Consider the following 12,603-nt stretch of genomic DNA (forward strand, 5'->3'; position numbering starts at 1 on the left):
ATACTGTGTTCAGGAAAAAAAAATCAAAGAAACAAGGAGTTATTCCCAAGACTCCTACTGAACACCCTCCCCCCCCCCATCCCTGGGCCTCTGGGAGACCTGAGAACCTCCCTCCCTTCCAGTCCCACTCCCTAGATTGTGCAGTCCCGCCCCCTCCTGTCCCCTCCCCAGGTCCAGGGCGGGGCCGGCCGGTGAGTCAGCGGCTCCCACAGCCAGCCCGAGAGGGGACAGAGCTGGAGGATCTGGGTGTGAGGTGCCCTGGGCCAGTGGGGAGGCCTTGTCTGGAGGGAACGGGTCTGATCACAATCGTAAGGCGCTAAGGGGACAGCCCTGGGTCTGGAGAGAATCCCTGGACCCTGAGACCCGCCTTCCCCGGCCCAGCCCCTCCCAGTTCCCCCAGCGACGACGGCCGCTTCCTGGTCCCCGACGCAACCATGGCCGAAGAACAGCCTCAGGTCGAATTGTTCGTGAAGGTAAGAACGCCTTCTCTTCCCATGGCCACCCTCGGGGTTCCTAGAAGCCAGCCTTTCCCTTTTCCCAGCTTCCGTCGGAACTCCCCAATCTCTTTCCTCTTGACCCCCTCCCCAACCCCACGTGCCATCTGGGGGAGGGGGTGTTAAGGGAGGCGAAGACACCTTGTGGACCCATCGGGAGAGCTCCAGATCCGACCCTGAAAAGTTTGTAGAGAGCCTGCAAGTTTCCAGCGGCCTACAGCAGAGTAAAGGTGGAGAAAAAAGGGAGTTTTCAGAAGTAGGTGAAGTCTTCCCAGGGATGAAAGAGGAGAAAAATGGGAAGGAGTTGCACCGTAGAGTCTGGGAAAGAGAGAGGAAAATAATAGCTAGAACATTCTCATAAAAGTAAGAAGGAGGGGGTGTGTGTGATTCAAAGAAGAGGGTGTGTTACAGGAAGACTGGGGGAATGGAAGAAGGAAAAAACTGGCAAGAATTGATGGGGTGGAAAGCAAAGCCAATGGTGGGAATCCAGTTCAAGAAGCAGGATGGGGTAGGCACAGATGCAGAAAAAATAAAGATTGAACCCAGCTCTCGGCCAGTCTGTGTCTCGGTCTCTGTGGATGCGTGGAGGTGGGCCCCTGGCTGTGGAGTATGGAAACCGCAGGCTACAAGCCTTCCTGAGTCTGCCCGTCCCCTCCCCTCCAGGGCAACATTCTTTCTCTGGTCTCTGGACCTGGTCTCTGCCCCTCCCTCTCTCCTTCCCTTCTTTCCCCGCAGCTTCCCTTACTCTGCTCACCTTTCTTTTTCCCCACCCTACAATTTGCTGCATCCTCTTTTCTCCACTTTCTCGCTTTTGTCCGACTGGCCTTTGTGTGTCTCTGTTTCTCTCTCCTTTATGCTTGAGGGTTCTTGGGCAGCCATTCCCTCTCCCTAGCTACATCCAGGGAAGTCAACTGGAGCCTGGGCCCGCCCCCTTAGGTGTGGTCCCCACCACTTTCCCATTAGCCTTTGGGGCTATTTTTACTCCTGGGTGCATTGAGATTCTTGCCTGTGTCCTGTGTGGAAGTTATCTGGACCTTGTAACTTAGAGAGCCAGCAGTGGGAAACAGGGGCTTAAGGAGGAGGCTAATGGGGTATCCTAGCTAGCCAGGCCTCAGCTGCCTAGGTCCCTGCCCCCACTTGATTGCCAGGAAGGAAGCAGCTGAGGCTAGAGACACGGAGACATGAATCACACCCAGTCTAGGGGGAGGTGTCCCTTGGGGGATGAGGTCACTGCTTGCCAATTAGAAGGCAGCCCCTTCCAGAAAGCCTTCCACATCTCTAGGGCTAGGCTAGACCCTTGAGTCCCCACCCCCAGCTGCCAGAAACCTCTTGGATGGAAATGTAATGAGCCTGAATGAACACTGGCTTACCCAGGCCCCACTTCACCTGTCTTAGGAACTCAGGAGTCTAAGACTCTAGCCTATAATTCTATATCTTTGTCTCTATGATTAATACCCTCAAGATTCCCCAAGACCTCTGCTTTCTCCCATCTCTCCTTAATCTCTCCCTTTGCTGAGATGAAAAGGAGTTGTTTGACTCAGGCCTAAAGGGAAGAGCATAGTTCTGAGAGTAGCTATTAGTGGGAGGGAGGGAAAGAGAGGGGTGGGGGAGGACTAGGTGAACATAACTAATCTGAAATGACCTGGGAGAAGTCGGATGCACCAAGTCTAACTTCGGGGCTGGGGACTGCCTTTCAGGCTGGCAGTGATGGGGCCAAGATCGGGAACTGCCCCTTCTCCCAGAGGCTCTTCATGGTACTGTGGCTCAAAGGAGTCACCTTCAACGTCACTACGGTTGACACCAAAAGGTGGGCACAGTTTTGTTCCTCTAAACAATCTTTTTCCCCCTCCATCTGGAGCCCATTTTTCTCCCTCCATCTCTCCATCCTTTCGAGTTCTTCCTGACCCTCTTTTCCTGTCTTGATGCCTGGTCCCCAGGCGGACAGAGACGGTGCAGAAGCTGTGTCCAGGAGGGCAGCTCCCATTCCTGCTGTATGGCACTGAAGTACACACAGACACCAACAAGATTGAGGAATTTCTAGAGGCAGTGCTGTGCCCTCCCAGGTATTGGGACACATGGGAAGGGGGAGAGGGCAGAACAGAGAAGTTGAAGGAGTGGAAAACAGAGATGGGGGGGGAGGGTCAGGGATGGGACAGGAGAACTAGCCGATGTTCCATTCCTGTTGGGAAAGAATCTTAACCATATTCCTTCCACTGGCTTTCAGGTACCCAAAGCTGGCAGCTCTGAACCCTGAGTCCAACACAGCTGGGTTGGACATATTTGCCAAATTTTCTGCCTACATCAAGAATTCAAATCCAGCACTCAATGACAGTGAGTTTTATGAGTTAGAGGTTGAGTCCTCAAGGGAGAAGACCTAAGGTTGAGAAGCATCAGGGGCATCTGGAGGGGCTGAGATGGAGCAGATGTTGGCAAATGTCTTCCAATCCTCCATTTTTGCTTTACCCCTATATTTTCCTGCCTTCTCATTGGCAGAGACTTTAAAGCTCTTTCATTTGTTCGTACCCTCTTCTTCCCTTCCTTCTCTTGGGACATTGATTTTTTTTTTGTTTTGTTTAGTTTTTGTGTGTGTGTTTTTGGTCATGGGGTTTGAACTCAGGGCCTGCGCACTGTCCCTGAGCTTTTTGCTCAAGGCTAGCACTCAATAGTTTTGAGCCACAGCTCCACTTCTGGTTTTCTGATGATAAATTGGAGATAAGAGTCTCACAGACTTTCTTGCCCAGGCTAGCTTCAAATTGCAATCCTTAGATCTCAGCTTCCTGAGTATCTAGGATTACAGGTGGGAGGCACTGGCACCCAACTCTGAGCTATTTATTTAGCCTCTCTATAAATGCACTTCTAGATCTATAATAGGAGTATAATAATACCTATTTCCTGTATTGATATGAGAATTAAATAAGTTTTATTCCTAAAATGCTTAGAGAACTGGGAAGGGAACTGAGTAGTCCAGAGCTTGCCTAGCCTGTGTGAAGCCCTACGTTCAATCTAGCATTCCACCTTGAAAAAATAATAATAGCCACTAGTAATGTCAGTTTTCTGGATTTTTTTTTAAGGCTAGTTGTACCAGGACTGACTTGGTTTTATTTTTGTTGTTGTTGTTGTTGTTTGTGCCAATCCTGAGACTTGAATTCAGAGCCTGGGCACTGTCCTAGGATTATTTTCTTCAAGGCTGGCACTCTACCATTTAAGCCACAGATCCACTTCCAGCTTTTTTGGTAGTTTTTTGGAGGTAAGACTCTCAGGGACTTTTCTGTCTGTGTTGACTTTGAAGTGCGATCCTCAGATTGCTGCCTCTTGAGTAGCTAGGATTATAATCACGAGCTGCCATCACCTGGCATCTGTTTTCGGTTTCTGTTTTTATTTTTTTGACAGTACTAGGAAGTGAACTCAGGACTAGTTCCTTCTTAGGCAAAGCATTCTTATACTGAGGTCTGGCCTGCAGCACTTGTATCTGTTATGCTAAGCACTTTTTTGGGTAATCCTTGGTATTAAATCCAGGTCTTCCACATGCTACTTTACCACTGGACTACCTCCTCAGCCTTGTTTGCTATTATTTGAACTTACCTTACTAATGGGTCTTATAGGACAGATTATGCCTTTTCCCAATGTTCAGTGTTCCTAATGTTTTAATGTTGCACAGATCTGGAGAAGGGACTCCTGAAAGCCCTGAAGATCTTAGACAATTACCTGACATCCCCCCTCCCAGAAGAAGTGGATGAGACCAGTGCAGAAGATGAAGGTATCTCTCAAAGAAAATTTCTGGATGGCAATGAGCTCACCCTGGCTGACTGCAACCTGTTGCCAAAGCTCCACATAGTACAGGTAGGTGGTCACCATGGGAGAAGATGGAAGCTGGAGTGGCATCTTAAGGAGTTACTCCATGGAGTCCCCTTGACAAGTCTAAAGGATGCTTTTTTTCTTCAAGTAGTCTCCATACATTGCTACCACTGAGACCCAATCTAGTCCATATCAGTTGCTGCTCAACATTCAGTCACAGGGCTTGGTCAGGAGTAACATACTCCAGGATTATTTTCAAGAAGGTTCTTCCTGCCTTTGTGTCAGCTAGATGAGATAGAGCAATCTTTCTAAGTCAAAGCTGCAGCTAGCTTTATGCTTCAGTTTCCACTTCTTCTTGAGGAAGATGAAAATTGCTGCTTCCCATAAAAATACTAGTATAGTTCTTGAATCATAGGCCTGATGTCAGTTTGCTGTACAATTGAAGAACATGTAAACAATAGGCATCAAAAGACAAGGGCCAGGCACTGGTGACCACACCTGTAATGTTAGAAAACTTAGTAGGCTGAGCTATCAGGATCATGGTTCAAAGCCAGCCAGGAAAGTTTATGAGACTCTTATCTCCAATTAACCAGCAAAAGCTGGAAGTGGAACTGTGGCTCAAGTAGTAGAGTATCAGCTTTGAATTAAAAAGCTAAGGTATAGCACCCAGGCCCTGAGTTCAAGCTCAGGACTGGCACACACACACAAAAAAATAAAAAGAAAAAGAAAGGAAAAAAGAAAAAGAAAAAAACAATGATAAAAGAAGTTAGTTGAATGACCCTTGCCCATCAAGGATTGAAATCAGAAGACAGAACATTCACATGAAAGTTAAGTAATAATACATGACTAAAAGTCAAATGAAAAATAGAGATAAAAATCACTGTGATGGGCTGGGAATGTGGCTTAGTGATAGAGTGCTTACCTAGCATGCATGAAGCCCTGGATTCAATTCTTCAGTCCCAAGTAAACAGAAAAAGCCAGAAGTGGCGTTGTGGCTCAAGTGATAGAGTGCTAGCCTTGAACAAAAGAAGCTCTGGGACAGTGCTCAGGCCCTGATTTCAAGCCCCAGGACTCGCAAAAGACAAAAAACAAACAAACAAAAATCACTATGGAGGGCTGGGAAAGTGGCTCATTGGTAGAATGCTTGCCTCAAATGCATGATCAGGCCCCGGGTTCAATTCCTCAGCACCACATAAGCAGAAAAGGCCAGAAGTGGCACTGTGGCTCTAGTGGTAAGGTACAAGCCTTGAGATGAAGAGCTGAGGGACAGCGCCCAGGCCCAGAGTTCAGGCCCCACAACCAACAAAAAAGAAAAAGAAAAAGAAAAAAAAAATCACTATGGAAATTCAGGAGGAGAAATATTGGGTTGTAACCTAGGCATGTGCTATGCCACTGAACCACACTCCCAGTCTATTTTTCTTTTCTTTTTTTAAGGCAGGAAATAAGTTAACCCATGGAATTAGTGGTTTGGAAAGGGGCTGGTTATTGATGGCAGGGATTTCAATAAGGGAAGAGGAGGGATAAAGAAATATTAAGGGCTGGAAATGTGGCTTAGTGGTAGAGTGCTTGCCTAGCACGCATGAAGCCTTGGGTTCAATTCCTCAGTACCACATAAACAGAAAAGGCCAGAAGTAGCGCTATGGCTCAAGTGGTAGAGTGCTAACCTTGAACAAAAGAAACTCAGGTATAGTACCCAGGCCCTGAGTTCAAGCCCAGTACTGCCAATAAAGAAAAAAGAAAGAAAGAAATATTAAGAGAATAGAGTTGAAAAAGCCAATATGATTTCATGTGGGAGATAAAAATCTGTAGGAAGACACTGGGCATGGTGGCACATATCTATAATCTTATCACACAGGAGGCTGTAGTGGGAGGATCTCAAATTTGAGGCCATTCAGAGCTACAAAGTGTCATAGGACAGCCTGGGCTATGTAGTAAGATTCTTGTCTCAAAAAAAAAAAAAAATGAATCTGGGGCTAGGAATGTGGCTCAGTATAGTAAGAGTGCTTGCCTAGCATGCATGAGGCCCTGGGTTCAATTCATCAGTACCACATAAACAGAAAAAGCCAGAAGTGGCACTGTGGCTCAAGTGGTAGAGTGCTAGCCTTGAACAAAAAGAGCTCAGGGACAGTGCCCAGCCGTTGAGTTCAAGCCCCAGGACTGGAAAAAAACAAATCTGAAGGCTAGAGGTATGGTTCAATGCTATAGCACCTGTGTAACAAATGTAGGGTCCTGAGTTCAAACCCCACCCAGTACCACCACCAAAAAAATTTAAATGTAGAGGTTCTTGCATGCCTGAACAAAAAGGTTGATTTTATGTGAATTTGGGGAAAGGGAAGGTTAATAATAGCATGGCCTCCAAAGTGACCTTTGTGGGGCTAACATGTCTGTGTCCTCTCCTCTCTCCAGGTGGTATGTAAGAAGTACAGGGGATTCACCATCCCTGAGGCTTTTCGAGGAGTACATCGGTACTTGAGCAATGCCTATGCTCGGGAAGAATTTGCCTCCACTTGTCCAGATGACGAAGAGATAGAATTGGCCTATGAGCAAGTGGCCAAGGCCCTCAAATAAGTTCCTCCTAGGGCAATATCATCCCTTATGCTCTGCAGAGAGCCCCGGGGTAATTTCCACATTGCTATCCAAATGGACACACTCCAAAACTTGTAGTAGGCAAAGAAACCTGGGGCACTTGTGCAGAGGTAGGGGAATAGGGGTTAGGAGAAAAAGGGGATAAGGGTAAGATTTTTATTGTGGGGTGGGGTGGGTAAGACAATGTATTTCAGTAATAAAATGCAGAATGAAATATAGTGTTGTTTTCACACAAAGGAATATAAAGTGGGGTTGGCATTGACAGTAATTTTGAGCTCAGGGTAAAAGCCACGAATTAAATAGGGGGCTGCCATTTTCTTAGTGCAAGTTCACCATAGTTCTGTCCTATGGTCCAGGCCACATTTGCAGCCCCGCCACTAGGGCCAAACAGATCTGGGTGGGCCAGAACAGCGGTGGCTCGAGGGGCGGTGCCAACTTCGGGGGAGGAGAAGGAGGTGGTGGGGAGACGAAGTCCTGGTGGGGTGGGCGCGGCCTGATCGGGCGGAATGGGCGTGGTCTAGGCAGGCCCCGCCCCGTCCCGCTTAGACAATGCCCGGGAGTCGCCAGACCTTCGCGCCCCCGCCCCATCTTACTACGTGAGCTCGCCTACCCAAGGACCCTCTCCAAATCCAAGCTCCCGGTGCCCCTCGCTTGAAAACTAGGACTCTCCACCAACTCCTCTAGGGGTGGGGCTCAAGGCGATATCACAGTGCGGAGGTGGTGGTGGTGGTGGTGCTGGAGGTGAGTCTGACCCTGGGACCAAATCGGGGCTGGAGTTTGGATATGCTGGGCCCACGCTTGTACTGAAGTGTGCGGGGAACCCGTTGTTTGGGTGCGGAGCTGGGTGCGGTGGACTTTGGTGGAAGATGGACATCTGGAGTACCAGGTCCAGGAGCCCAGAGTGGTGCCCGCACCCCAGAACCACGCCCCCCCGTTTCTCCGCCCCTCGGGTTCCGTTTAGACCTCTCCCAGTCCTCCGGGACTCAAGTCTGGTTTATACTGGGTCGCGCCAGGGTCAGCGTAACTAGCCCGGGAGGTGAAGAGGATGCTTAACTCCTTAGGCTCTAATTCCGCCCTCCCTGTCCCGTCTCCTCTTCTCCTTCGGGGATTCAGGACTTCCGTCTCCCAAGCTCCGATTCTGTCCCCCAGTTTTCTCCTCTTGTGCCCGAGCCCCCGGTGGGTCCCTGGCCGGACTTCGGGTCCCTCCAGCGGCGAGCAGCTGAGGGTTAAGGGGGCGGGGCCGCCGCATTTTTGGGGAATGAGCGCATCCTAGCGGTTGCCAAGAGGGGCGCCCGGCAGGGAACCTCACCGAGCCCTCCCTCCCTCTCCCACCATCCCCTCTCCCGGCCCCGCCGCAGGGGCAACAGGTGTTTTGGAGATTAGGGATCCCAGTCCTGTTTTCTTGGGCTCTTCTTAAAGAAGCTGATCCACGAGAGTGCCGGGTGGAGCGGGGTCGACCCCAAAGCCAGGTCTGGAGGGGGTGGGGCCGAGTGGGAGGGGCGCCTGGAGAGAGCAGGAAGACGACCCCCACGCCCTTCTCTAAACGTCTCCTCCTCTGCTACCCTTCCTTCTCGTCTCCTCTCCAAGACAGGGTGAAGTGAAAAAGAAGAGAGTAATCAGCCTTGCCGGAAGGGGCGTCTGTGTGGATGGGATGGGGACGCCAGGGGAGGGGCTGGGTCGCTGCTCCCATGCCCTGATCCGGGGTGTCCCCGAGAGCCTGGCGTCGGGGGAAGGTGCAGGGGCAGGTCTTCCGGCTCTGGATCTAGCCAAAGCTCAAAGGGAACATGGGGTGTTAGGGGGTAAACTGAGGCAGCGACTAGGGCTGCAGCTGGTAGAACTGCCCCCTGAAGAATCGCTGCCGCTGGGACCGCTGCTTGGTGACACGGCGGTGATCCAAGGGGACACGGCCCTAATCACGCGGCCCTGGAGCCCGGCCCGGAGGCCTGAGGTGAGTGCCAGGGCACCGGGCGTGGTGAGCAAAGACCGGAGGAGACGGATGTCTCGAGTTTGGGGGGAGATTTGGAAGTTGGGTTTTCAGTCGTGTCCTCTATTCTCCTGCCCTAAGGTTGATGGAGTCCGCAAAGCCCTTCAGGATTTGGGGCTCCGAATCGTAGAGATGGGAGATGAGAACGCGACGCTGGATGGCACCGACGTTCTCTTCACCGGTGAGGCTGCGGGTGCTCAGCACCCCTGGGGGCTGGGCACCAGAAAGCATGTTTTGGAAAACAGGCGGTCCAAGCCATTGTTTCCAAACTCAAGCCAGCCCTCAAACCTCTGGTCTCTCCTGGCTCAGGCCGGGAGTTTTTCGTAGGCCTTTCCAAGTGGACCAATCATCGAGGCGCTGAGATCGTGGCCGACACGTTTCGGGTGAGGAGCGTGAAAAACCTTGGAAGGGAGCCGGCTGGGGGCGGGGGGGGGGGGGGCGGCGCAGGTGCAAGTAGGGGCGGCCTGGGGGCCTTCTGGGGAGGAAGAGCTGCGAGCCAGCAGCCTGTGATTGAGGGTACCCCCTCGCCCCTCCCCTAACCCTGAATGCCTCCTCTTGCTCTTTCTAGGACTTTGCTGTCTCCACTGTGCCGGTCTCCGGCCCCTCCCACTTGCGCGGCCTCTGCGGCATGGGGGGACCCCGCACGGTGGTGGCTGGTAGCAGCGAGGCTTCGCAAAAGGCTGTCAGGGTGAGGAGGGGTGGGGCTGGGATGGAGAAGGGTGGGGCCAATGAAAGTGGGCGTGGTTCCCTGGGGAACTGGGGCTCAGGAAATAAGCTCTAGCCCTAGATCTCACGGAGCTGTCTAGAGTGAAAGACCTCCTTGGTAAACAAGAGCATTCCTGGCAAACAATAGGATATGTAAGGGGACGAGAACTCGGAGAGTTGAGAACAAAGGTGAAGAAATTGTTCGGAAGTTTCCAGAAACTTCTCAAAGGGAGTAGTATCTAAGTTATGACTTGTAGAATGAATGGGATAGACATGTGGAAACTGGAAAGGGTTGCAGGTGAGAAGAACTATATATGAAAACAAGGAAGAAATTAGCAGAAGCAAAGTCCTTTTTTTTTTTTTTCTGTCGTGGGGCTTGAACTCTGGGCCTGGGCTCTGTCCCTGAGCTCTTAAGCTCAAGGCTAGTTAGTGCTCTACCTCTTGAGCCACAGTGCCACTTCCAGTTATGCCTGGGCTGGCTTTGAACTATGATCCTCAGATCTCAGCCTCCTGAGTAGCTTGGATTACAGGCTTGAGCCTCCAGCACCCAGCTAAGTAATGCCCTTTTTACCTAAAGACACCATCTGACAGTAGCATGTGTTTGTTGTCATTCCACAAGTGTAACTGCCCCAGGTTCTTAGTAGGCCCCTTAGTTTGTGGTAAGACTGGCAAACTCAATTGTATAGACTTAAGCTTATCCTCTTTCCTCTCTCCCAGGCAATGGCAGCGCTGACAGATCACCCCTACGCCTCTCTGACCCTCCCAGATGATGCAGCTGCTGACTGTCTATTTCTACGCCCTGGATTGCCTGGTGCATCCCCTTTTCTCTTGCATCGTGGAGGTGGGGACCTGCCCAATAGCCAGGAGGTGAGAGAGGGCAAAACTCTCTATCACTATCACCACCAATTTGAGAAAGAAGTTTCCATCTTTTCCAGTGGGAGGAAGGAATGATACCTTCTCTAGATGCCTTGGTGGAGCTACTATGAGCTGGCATGGGAGGGTGTGGTTCTGACCTCAGAGTCTTACTCCCCTTTTCTGGTCATCTCTGCAGGCATTGCAGAAGCTCTCTGATGTCACCCTGGTACCTGTGTCCTGTTCAGAACTGGAGAAGGCTGGTGCTGGGCTCAGCTCCCTCTGCCTAGTTCTCAGCACACGCCCCCACAGTTGAAGGACCAGCATTGAAGTTCTCTCTGGCCAGAAGTATGGCAGCATAGCAAATAGAAGACGAAGAAGGGTTAGAAGATAGTGAGTAGATAGTAGTGGGAGAGGTCCCCAGGAAGGGGGAGGGCAGAGTGGGGGACAAAGGATAGGATGAGTCCTCTGGACTATCAGAATCAATAAAACAGAATTGGCCTTTTAGACTGGGCTGTGATTGATGTCTTAAGGAGCAAAGGGATGGGGTGGGGCTGAAAACTGAAGTGGTAGTGGAGCCGGAGCTAGGAAGGAGCTCAAAAAACTCTTAGTAGGCACCTAGTGACTCATTGCCCAGCCCTGTCACAGGTTACAAGATGTACCCTCTATTATGGAAAGCATGTCCAGGGAAGAAAAACATGGGTTGGGTCACTTTCTGAATGTATCTAAATGTCAGATAATTCAGGGACTGTTAAGTTACCAGTTTGTTTTTTTTTTTTTGAAAGAGAAGAAATGATGTTTCCAGGGACATTCATTTTCATTCGCTTATTTACTGAGGCTTGGTAATATATTAAAAAGAAAAGTCACGGGGGCTGGGAAGGTGGCTCCGTGGTAGAGCGCTTGCCTTGCATGCCTGAGGCCCTGGGTTCGATTCCTCAGCACCACATAAGCAAAAAGAAAAAAGCCGGAAGTGGTGCTGTGGCTCAAGTGGTAGAGTGCTAGCCTTGAGCTGAAGAGCTGAGGGACAGCGCCCAGGCCCAGAGTTCAGGCCCCATGACCAGACCCAAAAAAAAAAAAAAAAAAAAAAAGTCAGCCCCCCTGGTGTCAGGGAACTCACATGAAAATGTCTTACAGACTGAAATACAGGCTGTGATGGAATAATTCACAGGAAGCTTGTTTTGATGAGAAAAGAAGTAGGTTCACTGGAGCATCAAATTTTACGCAAGAGCAGGCAAAGGAGGTCAGGTACAACTTCCAAGAAAAGATTACATTTGAACTGAGTCCTAAGCATAAATAAGAATTAGCCAAGCAGGTAGGTAGGAGGGAAGGAGAAAGCAATTCTAGAAAAAGGAATTACACTGAGCAAAGGCATATTTTGGAAAGGGAGAAACTATTCAAAGCTGATAGGTGTGCATATGGAACAACAGAGGTAAACTTGGAGAGTGGACAGAGTTCTTTTTTTTTTTTTTTTCAATTGGTTGTGGGGTTTGAACTCTGGGCTTGGGCGCTGTCCTTGCACTCTTCAGCTCAGGCAAGCGCTCTACCGCTTGAACCACAGTGCCACTTCTGGTTTTCTAGTGATTTATTTGAGATAAGAGTCACGGACTTCCCTGCCCGGGCTGGCTTTGAACCTCGATCCTCAGATCTCAGCCTCCTGAGTAGCTACGATTACAGGCGTGAGCCACTGGAGCCCTGCTTTGAATAGAGTTCTTTAGCAGGAAGTGGCGCTGTAGCTCAAGTGGTAGAGCATTCACCTTGAGCTGAAGGGCTGAGGGATAGCACCCAGGCCCAGAGTTCAAGCCCCATGACTGACCAAAAAAAGAGAGAGAGAGGAAAGAAAAAGAAAAGTTCTTTAGCATCTTCACTCAGAGCTGAAGATTAAGGAAAGAAATGCATGTGTGGAACAGCTTAGTACATGGGGAGGGTATTTCTGGCTTTAGAGAGGAGGGCAAAGACAAGAGGATGAAGTGGAGCTATGGATCACCCACAAAGGAAATGAGGGAAGTACATTCTGGTGGCAGTACTGTACATGGGCAAAGGTGTATATGTAATAGTGACATTAAGATACAGTGACAAAACTTGATGGCTCATTGTGTGGGGTAAGAGATAGAGGTCTGCATGAGTCCTTGTTTCTGACTTGAGCAATTGGTTTGATCAAGAGAGAATGCAGAGGGAGTGTCTTGGTTG

The 12,603-nt window shown here is 50.0% G+C and overlaps 2 protein-coding genes across 5 annotated transcripts; both read left to right on the forward strand.

Moving 5' to 3' along the window:
• The first annotated feature begins 212 nt into the window (after positions 1 to 212).
• Clic1 (chloride intracellular channel 1) lies at positions 213 to 7,089 on the forward strand. Its single transcript, XM_042684245.1, has 6 exons — positions 213 to 473; positions 2,192 to 2,301; positions 2,432 to 2,557; positions 2,719 to 2,825; positions 4,153 to 4,334; positions 6,696 to 7,089. Exons 1-6 carry the CDS (start codon positions 435 to 437, stop codon positions 6,855 to 6,857), a joined length of 726 nt encoding a protein of 241 aa, XP_042540179.1. The 5' UTR covers positions 213 to 434; the 3' UTR covers positions 6,858 to 7,089.
• Positions 7,090 to 7,398: 309 nt separating this feature from the next.
• Ddah2 (dimethylarginine dimethylaminohydrolase 2) lies at positions 7,399 to 10,923 on the forward strand. 4 transcript variants are annotated; one of them, XM_042684335.1, is made up of 7 exons: positions 7,399 to 7,616; positions 8,463 to 8,823; positions 8,941 to 9,040; positions 9,169 to 9,242; positions 9,428 to 9,547; positions 10,282 to 10,431; positions 10,616 to 10,923. In XM_042684335.1, exons 2-7 carry the CDS (start codon positions 8,527 to 8,529, stop codon positions 10,730 to 10,732), a joined length of 858 nt encoding a protein of 285 aa, XP_042540269.1. In that variant the 5' UTR covers positions 7,399 to 7,616; positions 8,463 to 8,526; the 3' UTR covers positions 10,733 to 10,923. The 4 variants fall into 4 exon arrangements, with proteins under 4 accessions (XP_042540269.1, XP_042540270.1, XP_042540272.1 ...); XM_042684336.1 differs by having other exon boundaries at positions 8,467 to 8,823; XM_042684338.1 differs by lacking the exon at positions 7,399 to 7,616 and adding an exon at positions 8,035 to 8,051 and having other exon boundaries at positions 8,467 to 8,823.
• The last annotated feature ends 1,680 nt before the right edge of the window (positions 10,924 to 12,603 follow it).

The sequence above is a fragment of the Dipodomys spectabilis genome, unplaced genomic scaffold (assembly GCF_019054845.1).
Source record: "Dipodomys spectabilis isolate Male_0828 unplaced genomic scaffold, ASM1905484v1 ptg000085l, whole genome shotgun sequence".
Classification (NCBI taxonomy): Eukaryota; Metazoa; Chordata; class Mammalia; order Rodentia; family Heteromyidae; genus Dipodomys; species Dipodomys spectabilis.